Source organism: Helianthus annuus, chromosome 7, assembly GCF_002127325.2.
Source record: "Helianthus annuus cultivar XRQ/B chromosome 7, HanXRQr2.0-SUNRISE, whole genome shotgun sequence".
Classification (NCBI taxonomy): Eukaryota; Viridiplantae; Streptophyta; class Magnoliopsida; order Asterales; family Asteraceae; genus Helianthus; species Helianthus annuus.
In genome coordinates, this window is record NC_035439.2 from 44,882,543 (window position 1) to 44,902,693 (window position 20,151).

General features: G+C 36.2%; 1 protein-coding gene across 1 annotated transcript; it reads left to right on the forward strand.

Annotated features, from left to right (window-relative positions):
- The first annotated feature begins 15,107 nt into the window (after positions 1–15,107).
- Positions 15,108–17,845, forward strand: LOC110868249 (pyruvate dehydrogenase (acetyl-transferring) kinase, mitochondrial). The gene is made up of 6 exons (XM_022117372.2): positions 15,108–15,481; positions 15,565–15,823; positions 15,910–16,090; positions 16,175–16,322; positions 16,383–16,596; positions 17,595–17,845. The coding sequence occupies exons 1-6, from the start codon at positions 15,230–15,232 to the stop codon at positions 17,651–17,653; spliced, it is 1,113 nt and encodes a 370-aa protein (XP_021973064.1). The 5' UTR covers positions 15,108–15,229; the 3' UTR covers positions 17,654–17,845.
- The last annotated feature ends 2,306 nt before the right edge of the window (positions 17,846–20,151 follow it).

Below are 20,151 nucleotides of genomic sequence, written 5' to 3' on the forward strand. Positions count from 1 at the left end.
TTGTAGGGTCTAAGTCACATTCCTTCCAGGTTTTCGCATTCTTCGCGATTAAACCATATTTTATTCTTCAAAACTAACCGGTCTAAGCTTAGGCTATGTTAAAAGACCCGTTAGGATTCTAATAGGTTATATCAGACCTTCGTTCCAGAATAGGAGCCCAGTAAAAGACACTTGCATTTTTGCTTTTGTGGTTTATACTTGCTCAGGTTAATACTTTTAACTTATTTTCCCTATACGGGCTTGGGGGTACGGTATATAAAATACCGCTTGGTCGGGCAATTGACCCCAACTCATTAGTAGTTGGGTACTATCAATGTGACCCGTTTGAAAACTTGGTTTTGTTTGTTTTTACGCCTTTGGGAGCTTATTGACCATGTCCCGGATATCCTTGGCATCATTTTTGGCCACGACCTTGACACCCGGGTGTAGGCGTACACCCGGTATTATGTCCATTATTAAGGTATAAACGTTGGCTTCCCGCCGCGGACTTATACTAAGTGGTGTGTCAATTAACCTTAAACCCGACACGACTCGGGCGACTGAACGCACAACAAACATGTAAATCTTTTACGAGTTTAACTTTGATTAATTATTCCCAAGTTATAAAATGTTTTGTGCCTTGAGCATTTAAATAAATTTTTAAAACCTTTTCAAAATGAGTCAGTTAAATTGTATTTACCAATGTAAACTGACGTATTTTCCCCAAAAAGATTAAGTGCAGGTGCTATACGTAATAGGCTGGTTTCTCCTTAGCATCATAGAGTCTCGCAAGCTTTGGGATGCATTTATCTGTTGAACAATTTTCATCTTTTATTCCGATCCGCCTGTGGATCTATTTCGACTATTTGTGATACTCTATATTACACTTAATGGTTGAAATAAATCTATTTTCATTTACTTCCGCTGTGCATTATAATTTGTGTTGTTTGACAAATGATGTTATCAACTACGTCACGATACTCCCCCACCGGGCCCACCGGTGACACGTGGAAATTCGGGGTGTGACAGAACTTGATGAATTACTAGAGAAAGGTTTCATACAACCTAGTTCATCACCGTGGGGAGCACCGGTGTTGTTTGTCAAGAAGAAAGACGGATCGATGCGTATGTGTATTGATTACCGAGAAATGAATAAGGTTACGGTTAAAAATCGGTACCCGTTAACGAGAATCGATGATCTATTCGGTCAACCTCAAGGAGCCCATTTCTTTTCTAAGATCGATTTACGCTCAGGATATCATCAATTAAAGGTATAGGAAGAGGACATTCCTAAAACTGCTTTCAGAACAAGGTACTGTCATTATGAATTTACAATCATGCCATTTGGTTTAACCAATGCCCCAGCCGCATTTATGGACATGATGAACAGGATATGTAAACCATACCTGGATAAATTCATAATTGCCTTTATAGTTAATATTCTAATTTACTCTAAGAGTAAAGAGGAATATGCGGAACATTTGCATACACTTCTGATATTGTTAAAAAGAGAAAAGCTTTACGATAAATTCTCTAAATGCGAATTCTGGTAGCAAGAAGTGCAATTCCTTGGACACTTGGTTAATCATGAAGGAATTCATGTGGATCCCACAAAGATCGAGGCAATCACCAAATGGAAAGTCCTTGAGTCACCTACGGAAGTAAGAAGTTTTCTTGGACTGGTAGGATATCATAGACGTCTTATTCAAGATTTTGGTAGAATAGCAATTCCATTGACCAAACTGACTTGCAAACTGTTTTCTAGTTTTGGGCAGTCTCGCGGGCCGCCAGGCATTAAACAGCATAAGCATATTTATTTGTTTGTTTTGGTTCTTGGCTTGATGATCACTCATATCTAAACCATTTAATCGAATCAATGGGCTTGTTAGCTGTTTTTAACAGCTGTTAAGACACTTGTAATCATCCAAGGAAGCCCCTAAACACTTGGCATGATCTTGTTCATTTTCAAAAACTATAAATAGGTGTTGATTTTCATTTCAAACTTGCACCTTTCATTCATTCTTTCTATACTTCTCAATATTGGAAGTTCCTAAGCAATTGGGAGCATCTTCTAAGTTTTATTCAGTCTCTAATACCACTTGTAAGTGTTCCTTTCGTGACTAGTTTGTTTATTAAGCTTTTAAAGCCGAAAAGTCAAACGTTTACGATAAACGCTTTGACTTTCAGTTAGACCTTAAATGGTTGTGACAACTGTCAAATTTGCATGCATCCGTACAATTATTAGACAATGATTAATGCTTAATGACTGTGCTGATTTAACAATTAATGACTTGAATTGCTTTCTGATTATTGTTATCATGCACACATGAGCATCACATATTGCAAATGCCATATCATTACTGCATGCAATCCTTTATTGATTCAAATGATGCACGAAACCTAGTTAGCACAGTTATCAGATAAATTAGAGAAATGTTGACGGAGTTCAGTACATAGACAGGCATTGTATTGAGACACAGAATGAGCCAGAAACCAAGAGTTACACTAGTATAGTGTGTAGGAAAGTAAGGATCATAAAACTGCCTTCCTAGTGATAGTTTATGTGCCGTAAAGTGCCTAAACCTCACATAAACTGCAAAATTCTACAGAAATCAACAAAATTCAGCATTTAAACACTCTAATATCATGCAGAAATATGGTTAAATGGTCCAGAATGCTTTCCTAAGCATCGGGAATCAAAACTGTCATAAAAGGTAACATAAAGCACACTAAACTGCATAGTTTAGCACCTTAACGAACCAGTAACCAACCAAACAACCGGACACTACCCGAAACACCAAATTTTCACTAGAAGCACTGTTTTAACATTACCAAGCTAGTTATGGTCCCCGAACATCATAACACACTACATAACATCTAGTAACTAACTAACCTAACTATAACATTGGATTTTAACCATATAAACTAACTAATGGTTACAACCTAGCCTAAGAGACCCCCCCACCCCACCTATAATCGGCCAGCATGTAGCCCCCACTAGTGATTTTATTTTGTTATTATAATAGATCTTGTCTCACTTTGTAAAACATAAGAACCATTGGAAAAATATGTGTTGGTGATTATAAGAATTAACTCCAAGATCATAACCACATCTTTCTCAAACGCACACAACACTTGAACTTCTTCTCTTCCTCCTTCCTCCATTCTCGGCCGAACACCCACCCCCACACATCCATCATTTTCATTCAAGTTCCATACAATCCATACATATACAAAGGTGTTAGAAGCCATATAAGCAAGCTTGGAACTCTTGGAAGCTAAAGGACCTCTCACACAAGCTTTTATCCACCTCATTTTCATCTAGTGATCATCCCTAGCCTTGAGCTAGTAGTAAGATCATTCTACTCTTTATTTTACATCTTGTTTTGGTGGTTAAAGAATGATATAAGTTGTTAATCATGAAGAACACTATGAATCTTGAACATGAAACTATAACATAAGACTAAAATCATAAGAAAACAAGTTGTTTAAGTGTTGTTATGCTTGTTGATTGATTGATTGCTCATGTTTATGATGTTAAACATCATGTTATCTTGCTAGATGGTGATTAAAGACATAATCTAGCAAGATGAGAGGATGATTATGTGAAGATCAAAGTAATCATCCATATGTAAATCATGAACTTGAAGTGTAAATTGTTTTTCTTGCAAAGTGATGATCAAAGTAAACATAAAGTCTTGTAAATCTATGATTTCAAGAAACCAAGTTAAAAATACAAGATTTACTTAAGCTTGGTTCTTAAAGAAATTAACCACATTTTTAGTGGTTAAACAAGTGTAGAAATATATATTTAACAAGAAAAACTCAAGAAGAAACATTTTTAGAAAAACGATTTACAAGTTGTAAAGGACTAATTTCTTTAAAAATGATATTTTAAATAAACAACCACACTTTAAAGGGTAACTAAGCCTGCTAAACACCCTAGTAAGTTACTACAAATTTTTGTAAACTTTCAAGTTCATGAAGTAGTAATTTATGCATGATTTTGGCAAATTGGTAAGTGTTGGTTGGTTTATTGTTGATTGTGTTGATTTATAAAAGAAAATGATATGCTTTAAAAGCATGGAAACCTCCATTTTTAAGGGAAAACTATGGCAATTTTTTTTTTAAAATTAAACACTTAGAAAAATATTTTTAAACAAATATTTACAAGTATATTTTAAACCATGAATCTTTATATAAAGTTTGCCATAATTTTTGTTACAAAAATTATAAACATTGGAGGTTGGTTTTTGTAAATAAAAGTGACTAAATATGTATATAGGAAATATATATTTAGAGGTCACCATGTGTGTGATTATTTGTATATTATGTGTATTAGTTATATTATTTTAGGACTTGAAATAATATAACTCACCAAAATACCAAAAATTTCAATCCAAAATATTACCAAAATTCAAATAATTAAATACACAAATTATACCCAAAATATTGGAGAAACCGAACAAGGAATATAACTTACAAAATATTTCGGAATTTAATTCATAAGTATATTTTGGTAAATAGTATTTTGGACACAAGAGAACAAAAATATGATTCCTACAATCATCACAAAATATATCATATTTTTGACAAGGAGAAAATATATTATTTTTGGTAAATAAATATATATATATTTTCTTGAAATTATTAGAAGATATATTATCTTTGGGAGAAAATATATATTTTCTTGAATAGACATGAAATACATTATTTTTAGGTGAAAAATAAGTTTATATATACTTTCCAAGTTAAACTTGAAAATATATTATTTTTGAGACTTATATGAAATTTATAAATATTTTTGCCAAGGGAAAAATTATAAGTAATTTTTCTATGTAATATTTCTTAAAATATATATTGGGAATATAAATTGATATATTTTTATTAGAAATATTATTCCGGTAAAATACAGGAATTAAGTACAAGGATACTTAATAAACACAACAGAAATACGTATTCTCATACGTATAAATACACACCGGAATACGCTACTGAAACTTGGCAAAAATACACAAGTATAGGAATACGAATATAAATACACCCATCTTTGGGAAGTTATACGTGTACAAATACATAAGTGTGACAAGTTAAAATATATTATTTTAACTAATATTCCAAAATAAAGTAAATATAATTTAAGTTAAAATATTTATTATTTTAACAAATAATTATATAACCTGGAATAAGATTAAAGACATAAAGGAACGTAACTCAAAGACACTAATTAATACTAAGTCAAGGCACGACCCGCTCGTCTAATAAACCGTAGTACGTTGTAGGTAGTCGTGTACACCAGAAAAAGCTTTGAGTTACAGTCGGATACGAAGAACGCAAAACCGTGAGTTCATGTTCCCCATTTTCTTTTAACCGTTTTCGGTTTTATAACTTCGGGGTGAAGTACATGTTACAAATTCTTTACATACGATTACATTTGGTATGGTTAGCTAAGGAAAGGTACTGCTAGATCATGTGAGTGGTGGGTACAACGCTTAAGACCATTAATCCTCGTTGTAGGACCGAGGGACATGAGTGATAGATCTATTTGGGTGTAGCGAGCCCACACCCATGTGGACCGGGGTTTGGCCCATGAGGTGACTATGTCTTACTGCCGGAGACAAAATTTGCTAGGTTTGAGCCTTCCTGCATCACGTCACACATATTAATGGCCTTGCAAACCATTAATGATCTGTTTTCCTTGTTGCTTTCATACCGGGATTTACAAACATACATACATACTTACTTATAGTGATTACAAAGTTTATTTGAGCTCACACACTAAACACATGAACTCGCTCAACTTTTGTTGATGTTTTCAAACTGCATGTATTTCAGGAAACTAACTATGGATCTGGCGGGCGTTGGAGTTTTCAAGTCATGTCTATAATAAAAGATGTCATCCGAAGTCAAAGGCATTTGGGTTATGTATTTTATCTTGGGTAAGATACATGGTGCAAAACCTAGTTCATTTGTGTCTTTTGTGAAGTCCTTATGGAACTTAAAACTTGTTGGTGTTGTATTCTGAACGCGAAGTCTGTATTTTGGGATTTAAAACAATGTTGCATGTAACGTTTTTAAAACTATCTATGGATGAACATCTTGGTTTCATTATTGTCACACCCCTAAAATACCACAAGCGGAAACACCACGGGACGTGTGACGTACCAGGATCCAAGCCACCAATCACATTGAACTATAGTATGTATTTAAATAAAAACTTTCATTTATTAGCATTAAGAGTTACAACGTTACAAATAATTCACAGTATACAGCGGAAGCATAATTCATTTGTTAAGTGTGTATAAACCACATGTAAAAACCATTAGTCTTATGTTGCGATTCCACGTATCTCGACCCATGACCACTCCAGCCTTCCAGATAGCAAGTTCCATGATATAACCCTACAGACCTGCAAGCATGCAGACAAGTGTGTCAGACGACGCTGGTGAGTTCAAAGTTTTGTTAACGTGTTTAGATACCAGTTACCATATTAAAACGTTGCACAGTTTCGATGATTTGATTTGATGTTGTTATTAACTCGATTACCGTATGTGGCGACTAGATGTGAATGCCCAACCCCAATGCCTCCATTTAGGCATTGGTCATGAGGTAAAGGTATCAAACAACCTTGAATAGATGTAAGGGGTCTTATATGTACACGATGTGAATGCCCAACCCCAATGCCTCTAACTAGGCATTGGTCATGAAGTCCAGGTAATTAGTTCACGCCCGTCCTTTCGGCCCGGTGTGAGGGTGCCAAACCTAATAGCGCTATCAACTAAATACCTCGTTGCTTCTTCAGCAACACGGTAGATGTACGGGGTCTTACATGATTTATACTGTGTTCAATAACCAACATCCCAATTAAACAGTTTACCCAGTATTCCCTTCAGAAACGTTTACCAAATGTCCCAAACCACCGGGACGCATGCTTGGAAAAGTGCAGTGAACTCACCTTGGTTTGCTCGGTAAGATTAGTTACTTAATTACCAGTTGATCAACCGCGTCCTATCATGGTTACTGGTAACGGTCAGTTTTATATGTACATAGATTGCGTATCACATATGAAATTAATTCACGTATTCATGGTCCACATAAAACACATTCATTGTACATATAACACATGCATGTAATTTAAGTCGTGATAGTTAAGCCTTTCACATAGTGCCATCAAATACTCACTCAACATGTAGTAACTTAAACATATTTCATGCTCGTTAATATATTTGTTCATGCAATATGATGACCCATTGCCATCCTGAAGCCTCATAATAGTTTGTATATATTCACACAATGCTTTCTTATTTGTAAAAACCTGCTAATCTAGTTCTTCATTCAAACAGATTTTTAATTCAACATATCCGACATCATAGCGTGGTTTAATATACATAACATTTACCCTTTGATTCTTATCAATAACCTAATATTACAAAATTAACAATAATGGCCGACCACAGATTATTGTTTTCATGCTATGATTGGACCGATTTTTAGTAGTGGGCTGCAAGTTCATTCATGTGATGCATACATCTAACATATCACACGTATTTAACATGTTTCATCCAATTATATTTCAGTATTGATCGAAACCTTATTCATGGATAAATCAAGAGCACTTAGCATATAATATATAATCTAGAGACACATAAGAATCATATGCCCACTGACAATCACACGCAATTATAAACACAGTAGCCGACAATTAAGAAGGGGTCCTTATCTAATTGACTACACTTTCAAAACATCACACATGCACCTTCATAATATGACCATCATCAGAGGCACACTAAAAATCGCATGACACAATCATATGCACCTTCTTGAATATACCAGTTTGTTTTACCAACTATTCATCACTGTTTCAACTATCACCTAACCCTAAATCATTACTACTTCTCATATATTCAAACCAACATGTTTACACATAAAAAGCACAGGATGTTTATCAACTTTTTCAAGTGATGATGAATATACTAACCGCAAAATATGGAGAATATGGTGATGGTACGAAGGAGATGGAAGAGATTGCGCTATTGCCGTGCGAAGGAGATGGAGGAGGGTAGGGGTTTGTTTGAGTTTGTGATATCTTGATACGTAGCTTAGCATGTAAATAAATAAATAACTTAAGTTCCACAACCGGCCCCCAAATCCTGAACTACTTGGGCTTTCATGGGCCCAACTATGACTTTTAAATCCAGTAACCTCCAAACATGATTTCTGGGTGGTACATGGTAACCGAGATGGGCTCAAGGTGAAAGCGGGTTTGGGCTCGGGTTGGTTCGACTTAGCTTGGACTCGGTAGGGTATGTGGGCCGAGAGAAGAGATATGTAACAAGAGATTTTCGGCCTAATTCTAAGAAGCATGCCAAGTAAGCCACAACGTAAATAAGTTTCCTAACTTAATTAAACACACATAAAACGTTTACTGATGCCTAGCACAATTACAACCCACACAAATATAAACATTTAGTGGTGCATGAAACAGATAAATGAACGTAACGACACACGTCAAAGGTTGCAGAGTTTAAAGTAGTGCAAACCTTAAATATTCGGGTTGTCACATCATTCCCAACTTGAAAGAAATTTCGTCCCGAAATTTAGCGCCCAAAATTTAGCACGTAGTTACTGAGGAAGCTAGTTAGGTTGCATGGTTTCCTGGTTTTTCCTGGGGTGTCAGAATTATATAGTTGTTTCTTATGGTTGAGTGCAATGATATTAAGCAAGTCACACATAATCACGCTTCCGCAAAAGTCAGGGTGTGACAATGGTCAAGCCATTGTTCGCAACGAACATGGCAACGTGATCGTAATTAGGTAGGCGTTAATCCCTCTAAAGGGCACCTCCTAAGAATCATGTTTGCTTGGTCAATTGACGAGTCAACATATTAATGTTATAAAATGTCAACGGGTCAGAATTTGAAATAATTGCGATATGCATTTAGAAGTGTTCTAAAATATGTTTTATCATTTAAACAATTTAATAATAATTATTAGAACATGTGTAAACATGTTCGGCTCGTCAATTCCAGATTTAGGGTCGGTTCGCAACCGAAAGTCGCGAAGTTTGACTTCTACGTTGACTTTCGATTATAAACCGAATTAGACTAGTATGCTTCTGATGTAAGGATCCGTTATGATCGTAATATGATGTAGCATAACTCTATTAGGTTATGTTACATGATCATAATAGTTATCTGAGTTTTATGCAAGTTTCCATAATTATGCCATACTTTGACCATTATGCCATTTTTAGCAAAAATAAGGTTTTAGACACCAATAAGCTTACAAATGATTTAGGTACTGATATGCTAACATGTTTAACATAGTTTGATGTTACAAATCTGATCATAAACTGAATTTGCGTATAATGTCGTAAATTATGCTTTAAAGTGACCAAAATGCCCTTTAGACGCGTAGATCGGTTTTAAGCATAATTTCTCATACCAAACTCATTGCCTACTGATGTAATATCATAATTAGGATATTTTGGGATATCAATTCAGTTTACAAACTGAGTTTATGCACAAGTTCTTGAATTATGTCCTTAAATGATGATAATGCCCTTTTGGCACCCAAAATGGTTTTAAAACATAATTTACATACAAAACCTTTTTATTACTGATATGTTATATTAATTAACATATTTTGGTCATATAGACCTGATCATAACATCAGTTTCCTAAAATATCGCACATATCATCATTTAACGACTTTAACACCGTTTCGGCGCGTAGTATGGTTTTAAACCATAACTACCAACCAAGACTTGATACCTACTGATTTTATAAATCATTTTAAATATTTTCGCAGTAGGTACATGATGTAAACTCAGATTCCCAAATTAGCTTTCAAAACTATGTGTGAAATTACCAAAATCCCCTTACGGAGCATAGTTTGCTCTTAAACTATAAAACACACATATGTTTGATATCTTACTGATATTATATCATAAATAAAGTGTTTTTACAAAATGTTTATGATCATAACATCATATTATACGCAAGTTCCTTTTATACGTCGCTAAATGACCAAAACGCCCTTTTGAGGCATAATTTAATTTTAAAACCTTAACGGGCATACAAGTTGATATCCTACTGATATTATAACTTGTTTAAAGTATATTGCCATATGGAACTTGTTCATCACTCATCCAGTTACTCGTTTTCGCTTATACGCGTACGACTAGACTTACGTAACTAGTTTACGTAAGTTCACCAAAACGGGTTTAACCTTATCGTTTTTATCTCATTTTCTAGAATGTTATTTTTTACCCATATTATACAAGTCCAAGCACTTGTTGGGTTTAAACTACATTCTATTCAGGTAAATACCCTTAACCTATTTTCCCTTATACGGGCTTGGGATACGGTAAAATAATTACCACATGGTCGGGTATGGGATTCGAAGACCAATGTGTCAGGAAATTCAAATAACCCATTTTAATTCGTATTTCTTGACTTAAACATTGGTGGTTAATGCGACTGTGTCCTGGATATCCTTGACTCATTTAATTATAAGTGGTCACGACCTACGCACGGGGTGTAGGCATACACCTAACAGATGAGATATGGTTTATTAAATAATTTTATAACCCAATACGGGTTTTACCCAATATAGGTTTTGCCAATAAGGGAATAAGTGGTGTATCGGTTAATCATGAACCGACATAGTTTCCGAGCCCTATATGTATGTCAAGTTATGTAAAAATGATAACATGAGCTATAGTTTGTCCCAAGTTATAAAATATTTTTCATGCCTTGTGCACCTAAATCAATTTTTGAAAATGATTTCAAAATGTGTCGGTTGATTGTATTTACCAAGGAAAACTGACGTATTTTCAAAAGACTAAGTGATAGGTGCAAATACGTAAATAGGCTGGGAGCTGCTCGGATTTGTTAGATGAGGAATTTGCAACTCCTTCGCATAAGACTATAATCTGATATACTTCTTTTATATTTAATGATCCACCTGTGGATTATTACAAGCTTGTCTATACTTATTATTTTGGTATTTACAGACAATTGAGTTTGTAATAATATTTTATATTCCAAAGACTTCCGCTGTGCTATTTTGTGTATGTTTGACTATGACGATACCAATCTTACGTCACGATACTCCCCACCGGGCCCACCGGGTTATGTGGAAAATATCGGGGTGTGACAGAGTGGCACCTGGGTAGTATACTTTAAATCTTCATCTTCATTTCTTCCGTTCTTAAGCGTTGTATGGTATACTATAGTCTTATAGGTTCCAACGATAATGACTGTAGGGTTTTGTACCTTATCATCATCCACAATCAAAACATATTTCCTCGGAGTACAAATTATGGTACTTAATAAGCAGATGTGTGGACGCTGTAATCCATAATGAAATCAAAGTAATCTATCACAATTTTCAATGCTTTTAATACAAATACGAATTAAATCAATGATATTATAGGAAGTTTTTTTATGATTTTGACTTGAATTTCTAAGGTTATTGGAACTCATATGAATTGTTGGATGAAAAGTGTATTACATTCACTCGTGTCTCGTCTGGATTACAATAATGGGTTTGAAAATATTTCCTATATTATATATAGTGATTATTAGTACTATCAATTTAGGGTGTGCTCTGGGTTGAAATATTATTTAGAGGTGTGCGATGGGTGGAAACCGGGTCTAAACTGAACCCGAACTCTGTCACCGCCATTGTTGCAAAGAGAGGGGATGTTAAGTTTGTTGCAGATACAAGAAGAAGATGAAGTGAAGGTTTATATTTATTAAAGAAAGAAATAAGTTTGTTGCATTTTGAGTAGGTCAGTGGTGATTTATCCGGTGGAGGTGGTGGTGGTTCTGCGGGGGTAAAGATGTAATTTTACATGTCAACTAACAGTCAAACTAACGATCACTTGACAAAAGGATGCATAGTGTAGCAAAAACCAGACGACGAAGACACGGGTATCTATTTTCTCAAAATGAGGATGCAAATTGATCTCGCCAAAGAAATCCAAATTGCAGTTTACTCGGTTATATATAACCAAAAGATTAAACTTCCATTTAGTTCCCTGTGGTTTGGTCGTTTTAACGAATTTGCCCCAATCATTTAAAAATAGTCATTTTACTCCTTGATGTTTCTATTGATTCTCTAATATACTCCCCTGCCTTAACTCTGTATATTTTTGTTGTTAAAAATAATGGCACTTTTGTCTTTTCAGTTCAAAGTAAGAGTAATTTAGTAATTTTACATATTAGTATCTATTATATTTTATTATATTACCTACAAAAATCCAATCCATTCCTACTTTATTTATTAAGTCACTCTTTATAACCCTAGCCACCGCAACCAGCCCCCACCATTTCCATCCCAGCCAACCACCACCATCAACATCCCAGCCGACCACCACCATCTTTATTTCTCTCCATCTCTCGCGTTAACCACCCCACTATCATCATCACTTGCTGGCAAGAACAACCTGAGTAACCCAACGTCACCTACCGGCAACCACTTTAACGTCCCACCCCACCCCACATTCAACATCATCTGACCACCAGAGACCACTGCATCACTTCGATTACGGCATCGATCTAGGGTTATAGAATACGGCACAATTAGGGCTTCAATCTAGGGTTCAGACCATCTAGTGGTTTGGGTTTAAATTATGCTGTCCTCCAACGAAGTTGGTAAACAGATCTGGGTTTAAATCGTGAGAGAACAAAGTGTGTAGGGTGGGTTAGGTGGTGATCCGTTGGAGCGAGGTGGTGGTCAGCGATGGTGATGAATCTGAACAACGGGGGCGTTGGCGAAACAAATCTGTTACTCCATTCATGTTGTTGATAGATGAACCATGGTGTCGGTTTAGTTAGGGTGGTGGTCGTAGGTGGTTTATGGTGATGGCGGTGACAGGTTGTGGTGGGAGGTGGTGGTAGGTTGTTTATGGTGATGGCGGTGTTGGTGGTTACGGTGGAAGGTAGTGGTAGGTTGTTTATGGTGATGGCGGTGGTGGTTGTTGCAGTGGAAGGTGGTGGTAGGTTGTTTATGGTGATGGCGGCGGTGGTGGTGGTTATGGTGGATGGTGAGTGAGGATGGTGATTGATGGCGGTGGTGGTGGTGGTGCCTGATGGTAATGGTGTTGATGGGTAGAGGTTGTTGTGACAAAAGCTAGAGAGATAATGGTTGTCACAAAAGGTATATATATTTATATATATATATATATATATATATATATATATATATATATAGAAGGCAGATGAATTGAGGAATGGATGGATTTTTGTAGGTAATATAATATATAAATAATAGACACTAGTATGTAAAATTACTGAGTTACCTTTACTTTGAACTAATAAGACAAAAGTGTCCTTACTTTTAACAGGAAAAATGAACAGAGTTAAGGCCGGGGGAGTATATTAGAGAATCAATAGAAACATTAGGAAGTAAAATGGCTATTTTTAAATGATTAGTGTACAAACCTTTATTTTTTTTTAACGACAAATTTTTTTATTTCTAGTGGGACTTGAACTCAAGACTTCTCTCTCTCCCAAGGTGTTTGAAGGTTTTGCCTTTGTGAATGGACCATGATTTGAATTATAAACCTTTTTTTTGAAGAGTTAAATGCCTGGTTGGTCCCTGTGGTTTGCAAATATTGCAGACTTGATCCCAGTGGTTTAATAATTACACAATTGGTCCCAGTGTTTATAATTTTTGCACCCGGGTGGTCCTTATCACCAACCCATGTTAATTTTCTTAGTTAAGTAGGTGTAAAATGACTAGATTGCCCGTGAACTAAAAAACAAAAACACTTATAAATATTAAAAAAGAACAATGGGCTCCACCCCATCTTCTTCCACCTTTCACCACCCACCCACTACCACCACCACCACCTCCACCGTCAACCCACCACCACCACTGTCACCTTCAACCCACCACCTCCATTGTCACCTTCAACCACCCTCCACCTTCTTCGTCACCTTCAAACCACCGTAGCCACCTCCACGGTCAAAAAAAGCTGCCACTAACAACGTATCATCAACATCATCATCATCCTCAAGGGCATTTTCAGAAACATGTTAACAGTCATTGTTGGTCTTTATCGAGTTAAAATTAAGCCTCCTTTCAACATAATTAGGTGATTCTTGAAGGTATTTCACGCTACAAGACATCACCTCCGAACCCTCTTTGTTCCATTCCGGAGTAATCGGCCTCAAACCAAATCCACCATTATCAACCATCGACGATTGTGACGGCCATAACCAAAGATCCTCTTTGGTTTCATATAGCAAAATCCATATCCAATTTCTAAACTATTTTACAACAAAATCTCCACCCACCCCATTTGATTTGAACTGATCTTCTTATCGATTGTTCCCAAAACACACAAACCTCACTCTTGCAATTTGGTTGGATTCAGATTTGAAGAGAGAGAGAGATCTCTTGGTGGTGGTGCTTGTTTTGTTTGAGAAGAGAGAGGGAGAGAGGAGACATGGTACAGAGAGAGAGATTGGGGGAAGAAGAAGTGGGGGTGGGACCCACACACACACACACATATATATATATATATATATATATATTAATTAAACTATTTTTTATTTATTGATTTTTAATAAGTAATGGTACTTTGGTAATTTAATACAAACTTAACTAAATAATTTAACTTAGGTTAGTGATAAGGACCACACGAGTGCAAAAATTATAAACACTATGACAAAATGTGTAATTATTAAACCATTAGGACCAAGTCTATAAGGGTATACGAGGTGTAAGCGGGGAATGTAATCGGTGACCCCATTCACCTAAGGGGAACACCACCGCCATCCCTTAGGTGAGTGGGTGAGGGGAGTAAAATGGGTGGCGGCTCACCGAAGAGAGGAGAGGAGAGAGGGAGGAGAGAGAGAGGCTTTGTCCAATCACAGCTTTCCTTTTTTTAAAAAAAAAAAAAAAAAAAAAAACCAATTCACCTAAGAGGGGAGTGGCGCCATCAAATTAGGGTGTTAGGGGAGTTTAAGAGGGGACTTGACGTGGCACACGGGGATTGGTTTGGCGTAAGAGAGGGGACTCACCTATTAGGTGAGCACCCCCTTCACCCTAATATTTGCAAACCACATTAACTCTTTTTTAAATTATAAGAAAACCATGATTTGACATTATATGTTTAGGAGGGGGTAAATAGTGACATTCCGGGGAAGACAATGAATCTGTGGTTAAGGTTTGGTTTGGTGTGATGGCGTGAGTGGAGTGGAGTGGGTGTGGGTGTGGGATAAGAATCCAAATCCATGGCGGCCAAAAAGCTTTCCGACTCGTTGTTCTCGAAGAGGCTGCTGGAGGAGGTGCAGCGATGGGGTTCTATGAAACAGACCGGCGTGAGCCTGCGCTACATGCTGGAGTTCGGGTCCCGATTCACGGAGCGCAACCTCATCCTGGCCGCTCAATTCCTTCACAAAGAGCTCCCCATCAGGATTGCTAGGCGCGCCATTGAGCTCCAGTCTCTGCCGTATGGCTTGTCGGAAAAGCCTGCTATCCTCAAAGTATCCCCCCCAATTCTCTCTGCTGCATGTTATGTAATTTTTCAATTTCAATTCAATTATGATTATGATTTTGATTTTGGCAGGTGAGAGATTGGTACTTGGACTCGTTTCGTGACCTTAGATCATTTCCTGATGTGAAGGAGAAAAATGATGAGCAGGAGTTCACCAAAATGATTAATCTCATCAAAGTCAGACATAATAACGTCGTCCCCACCATGGCTCTAGGAGTTCAACAGTTGAAGAAAGATCTTGACCCCAAACTTGATTACAAGGACCTCGACGACATCCACCAGTTTCTAGATCGCTTTTACATGTCAAGAATTGGGATACGAATGCTTATTGGTTAGTTACTACAGTATTTTTTTTAATCTCCTTTCTTTTCTTACTATGTATCTATGTATCTATCTATCTATCTTAATTGTTATTAGGGCAGCATGTGGCGATGCATGAACCCAATCCCCCACCCGATAGAATAGGTTACATACATACAAAAATGTCTCCAGTTGAGGTGGCCAGAAATGCTAGTGAGGATGCCCGTTCTGTTTGCTTACGTGAGTATGGAAGCGCACCTGATGTTCACGTCTATGGTGACCCTAATTTCACATTCCCGTATGTTTTTGTTTTTTCTCTCAATTTCTTTCTTTCCCTTTATATATAATATATATACATTCATGCCCTCCTGTCCTGTGGCAGATATGTCCCAAATCACTTGCATTTGATGGTGTTTGAGTTGGTTAAAAATTCCTTGCGCGCTGTTGAGGAACGGTTTATGGACTCAGACAAAATTGCACCTCCTATACGAATAATTGTTGCAGATGGGTTGGAAGATGTTACAATAAAGGCATGTTATTTCAATTTAATTGTTCTGCCACAAAAGAATGACTGAGGGTCGGTTTTGTAGGTATCTGATGAGGGGGGTGGAATACCAAGAAGTGGGCTGCCTAGAATTTTTACCTATCTCTACAGTACGGCCAAAAATCCACTTGATGAGCGGGCTGATCTTGGAACTGCAGATATAGCAACAATGGCAGGTTATGGTTTTGGGCTGCCTATCAGCCGCTTGTATGCTCGCTATTTTGGAGGAGATCTGCAAATTATCTCCATGGAAGGTTATGGTATGTTCAACTCGCTAAATTCTCTCTCTCTCTCTATATATATATATATCAATCTGTTTATGACCCATTTGACAACAATATCTTGCTTTCTGTGTATGAAAATGCTTAACCCAATGTAAAAAAAAATGGCTTATGCTCTCCCCATAATTTTAGTACATTCAGGCCAAACTCCATAATAAGTCAATACAATATATTTGTATATGTTATGTTGAATTGCTGATGCTCTGTGATTTGGATGAGATAAGGAAAATAACTAATAAGTCATACTTCATCTGGGTCTTTCCAAGTCAAAACAGTTAGCCCTTTTTGTTATTATTATTCCAGACCTTGTTATAATGGTGCAAGTTACCCGTTGCTTATCCTGCTTGTTGTCTGTGCGTGACTTTTTTTTTGGTTGACAACGAACACGCCAAGCCTTTTTCTTATTAGATTAGGGAACTGATACGTATCAGCTTAATGTAGATTTTAGAAGTAAGGATTTTATTTTCTAAGGACCCACCACTAAGGACTTGGTCATACTCATACAAGCTAATTATATGTTAGCAAAATGGCTGATTTGCTGGGCGGGTCCGGTAAAAACAGGTAAATGTTTTTGGTATCATTCCATATGTGTTAGTTAATCAAAAACACTTTTGTCCTAAAAGTTTGGGAAAATATCCAGCAAGTCAAAAATAAGATTACAAATATCACATTAGTTCATAAACAGTTTAATTCTTTTTATTAAAATAAAGAGATTACATGAAACATTTTTATTTTAAAAATATCTAGAAAATAATTAGGGCGTCAAATATGACATACTAGTTTAATAATCTAATTCTGTTTTGAAAAGAAAATTAAATAGGAGGTTTTATGCATCAAACACAGAAGCGACTTTCAACCTATTTCACCTGCATCCTTTATAGTAGGTTGACTCATTAGAGACAAAACATACAAATCGACACCTAAATATGATAGGTTGATAATTGTAGCTCACAATCAACTTGTGATGTTTTTTGCAGGAACGGATGCATATCTTCATTTGTCACGTTTGGGAGATTCACAAGAACCATTGCCATGAAAACTTAATCCTCCATAGATGTAGATGCAATTGTTGTTAGTACTCCGGCAATCTATGTTCCATCTTTATATATCAAAACAAAAATATGGATGTCCAAGTTAATGCCTTAACTGAGACACTATCTTTCATAGTTGAGATAAGCAACTCCCAGTTCAGAATGGAGACAGTATACTGAAGTAATCTTTAAACCTACTTTATAGAGTCTCACATAGATATGCATTACGCATACCTGGATTTTGATTTAAAAAAAAAAATAACCCCATACATAGTAGAGGTGTGCATGAGACAGTTTTAACCCATAACCTATGATTTTAGAAACCGATTGGTGTCGGTTAAACACGGTTGATTTATTCAGTTTTAAGACTAGGGTCGGGTTTAACCTAAAAATGACTTATGCTGGTGTTCAACAATTTTAAGCCAACAGAACTTAAAAACTAATGGACAGAACAGAACCCACATGTGGGCCTCTCTTTTACAAGGCAACTGACGCTAGACTTGTTGCTTAATGTGGGATCCTGTTTTGCAAAAGAATTATCATCAGAATTTTTCTAAGGGTGGGACCATAGTTTGCTGGTAATTAAGTACCAAACAGTCCCTCAAGTGAACTAACTAATAAATAGAACTTGGGTTAATTGAATGTTATTATGTTGTTACGTAATGGATAAGATGAGAAATTCAGTTGATAATTATATAAATATTCATGCTTCACATAATACCGTTATTAACTTTTTTTTTTTTTTTTTTTTTTTGCCTAACTAGTCTGATCGCTCAATTATGACCAAGTGTGTAGTCGTTTTTGGTCCATAAAAGTGTGAAGTTCGTGTGGATCAATGAATTCTACTATAGATTAAATCTCCCTTAAAATTGTAGGCTGCCAAAAAAAAAACATGATTTAAAAGTCATCCCTCGATGCTTCATGAAATGCACAAGCAGATGTAAAGATCCTCCGCCGTGGAGTTTTCCTTTATGAACATGTAGCACAACATGTGAATCTCACATAAATCACATATTCTCAAAAGATTTATGTATAATCGGTTCAGTTTGTTCAGTTAATTTGGTAATGCCATACACTATAACCAAAACGAACTATAATTTTCGGTAAAACGGTATGGCTTTTGATCAAACCATCGATTAATTGTTCGATTCAATTAATTCGACTCAATTGATGTCACACCTACCTCAACGGGTTCGATTCAATTAATTCGACTCAACTGATGTCACGTCCCTGTGGGTTACACCAAAACACAGGAACAACCCTCTTTTGAAAAAAAAAAAAAAAACGCAACAATCAAGTCCCCTGTGGTTGTCGATTGCGTTCAATAACGTGCATCGTTATATTTTCCCGGTTTAAATATTGTTAAAAGACTAAATTACCCTCAAAACTTTCATGGCCATTTCGGTCCCTGTTGTAAAATTTCTTAAATTCCCTCCATATTCAATAGCAACAACAACTCAAAATGAACTGATTGAAGCAAGCTTATGATACCTGTTCAACTTACGATCTGAACTGAAAGCATAAGTGAACTGATAATCTGAACTGAATGCAACAAGCTGAATGCAAGTGAATGCAACAAGGTCCCTGACTATCCAATCAAACCTAATGCACATCTAAATCAAAATGTCCAACTGAAACTGATGGAGAACCTATAATATGTTTAAACAACTCAAAATGAACCTGAAGCTAATGCACAACTTATAATCTATTCAAACAACAACAACTGAAACTGAACCTAATGCTAATCTGTTCAAACACCAACAATTGAAACATAACCTACTGCACAACTAAGATAAATGTCCATTATAACACAATGAACTGAATATCTAATCAGACCACAATTAGCATACATAGTCTAAGTTAATAAGGATACATAATAGTTTAAGTTAATAGGCATACAAAAGAAGGGAAAACCTTGATCATAAACACCAAAAACCTAAAATGATCAGGATCAGTCCAAAATTAACCCTTTTGAAGTTTTATAGTTATCCTAATAGTTACATATATAATATGTACAGCCAACCAACCACCATCGGATTCATGGTCGGCGGCTAAAGCAGAGCTCTATCATAAACCCTTTTCCACTCTTCAAAAGGACCCGGTATTCGATCCTAATCAGTCTTCGACTCACGTGCACACGAATTCCGACTGGAATTCGAAGAAAAGCAACCTACATTTCAGATTATACGACAGACACACATATCGAAATTATAGATTAAATTCAAAATTAAGACAAATGTCATACCGATCACGTGGAATGTAAACAAGATTACGGAGTATTGCCTCATCGTTGTCTTGGAGCGCCGGATGTCTTTGGACGGAATTTCTCCGGTGAGTTAAGAAGGGCGGGGGGGATTGAATTTGAGCTTCTAAAAGAAGCTAGGGGATTAAAAGGGTTCGGTAGGATTACATTTGGGTGAATTTACCATATTGCCCTTTATAATATTAATTAAATAAAGAGAAAATAATTGGAAAATATAACGAGGGATGTTATTGAACGCAA

Excerpts from the sequence above, each read along its gene's own strand:
- LOC110868249 (XM_022117372.2), top strand. The coding sequence starts at position 15,230 with ATGGCGGCCAAAAAGCTTTCCGACTCGTTGTTCTCGAAGAGGCTGCTG. Across the intron at positions 15,824-15,909 it reads TGGGATACGAATGCTTATTG|GGCAGCATGTGGCGATGCAT; the intron begins GTTAGTTACTAC and ends AATTGTTATTAG. Across the intron at positions 16,091-16,174 it reads GACCCTAATTTCACATTCCC|ATATGTCCCAAATCACTTGC; the intron begins GTATGTTTTTGT and ends GTCCTGTGGCAG.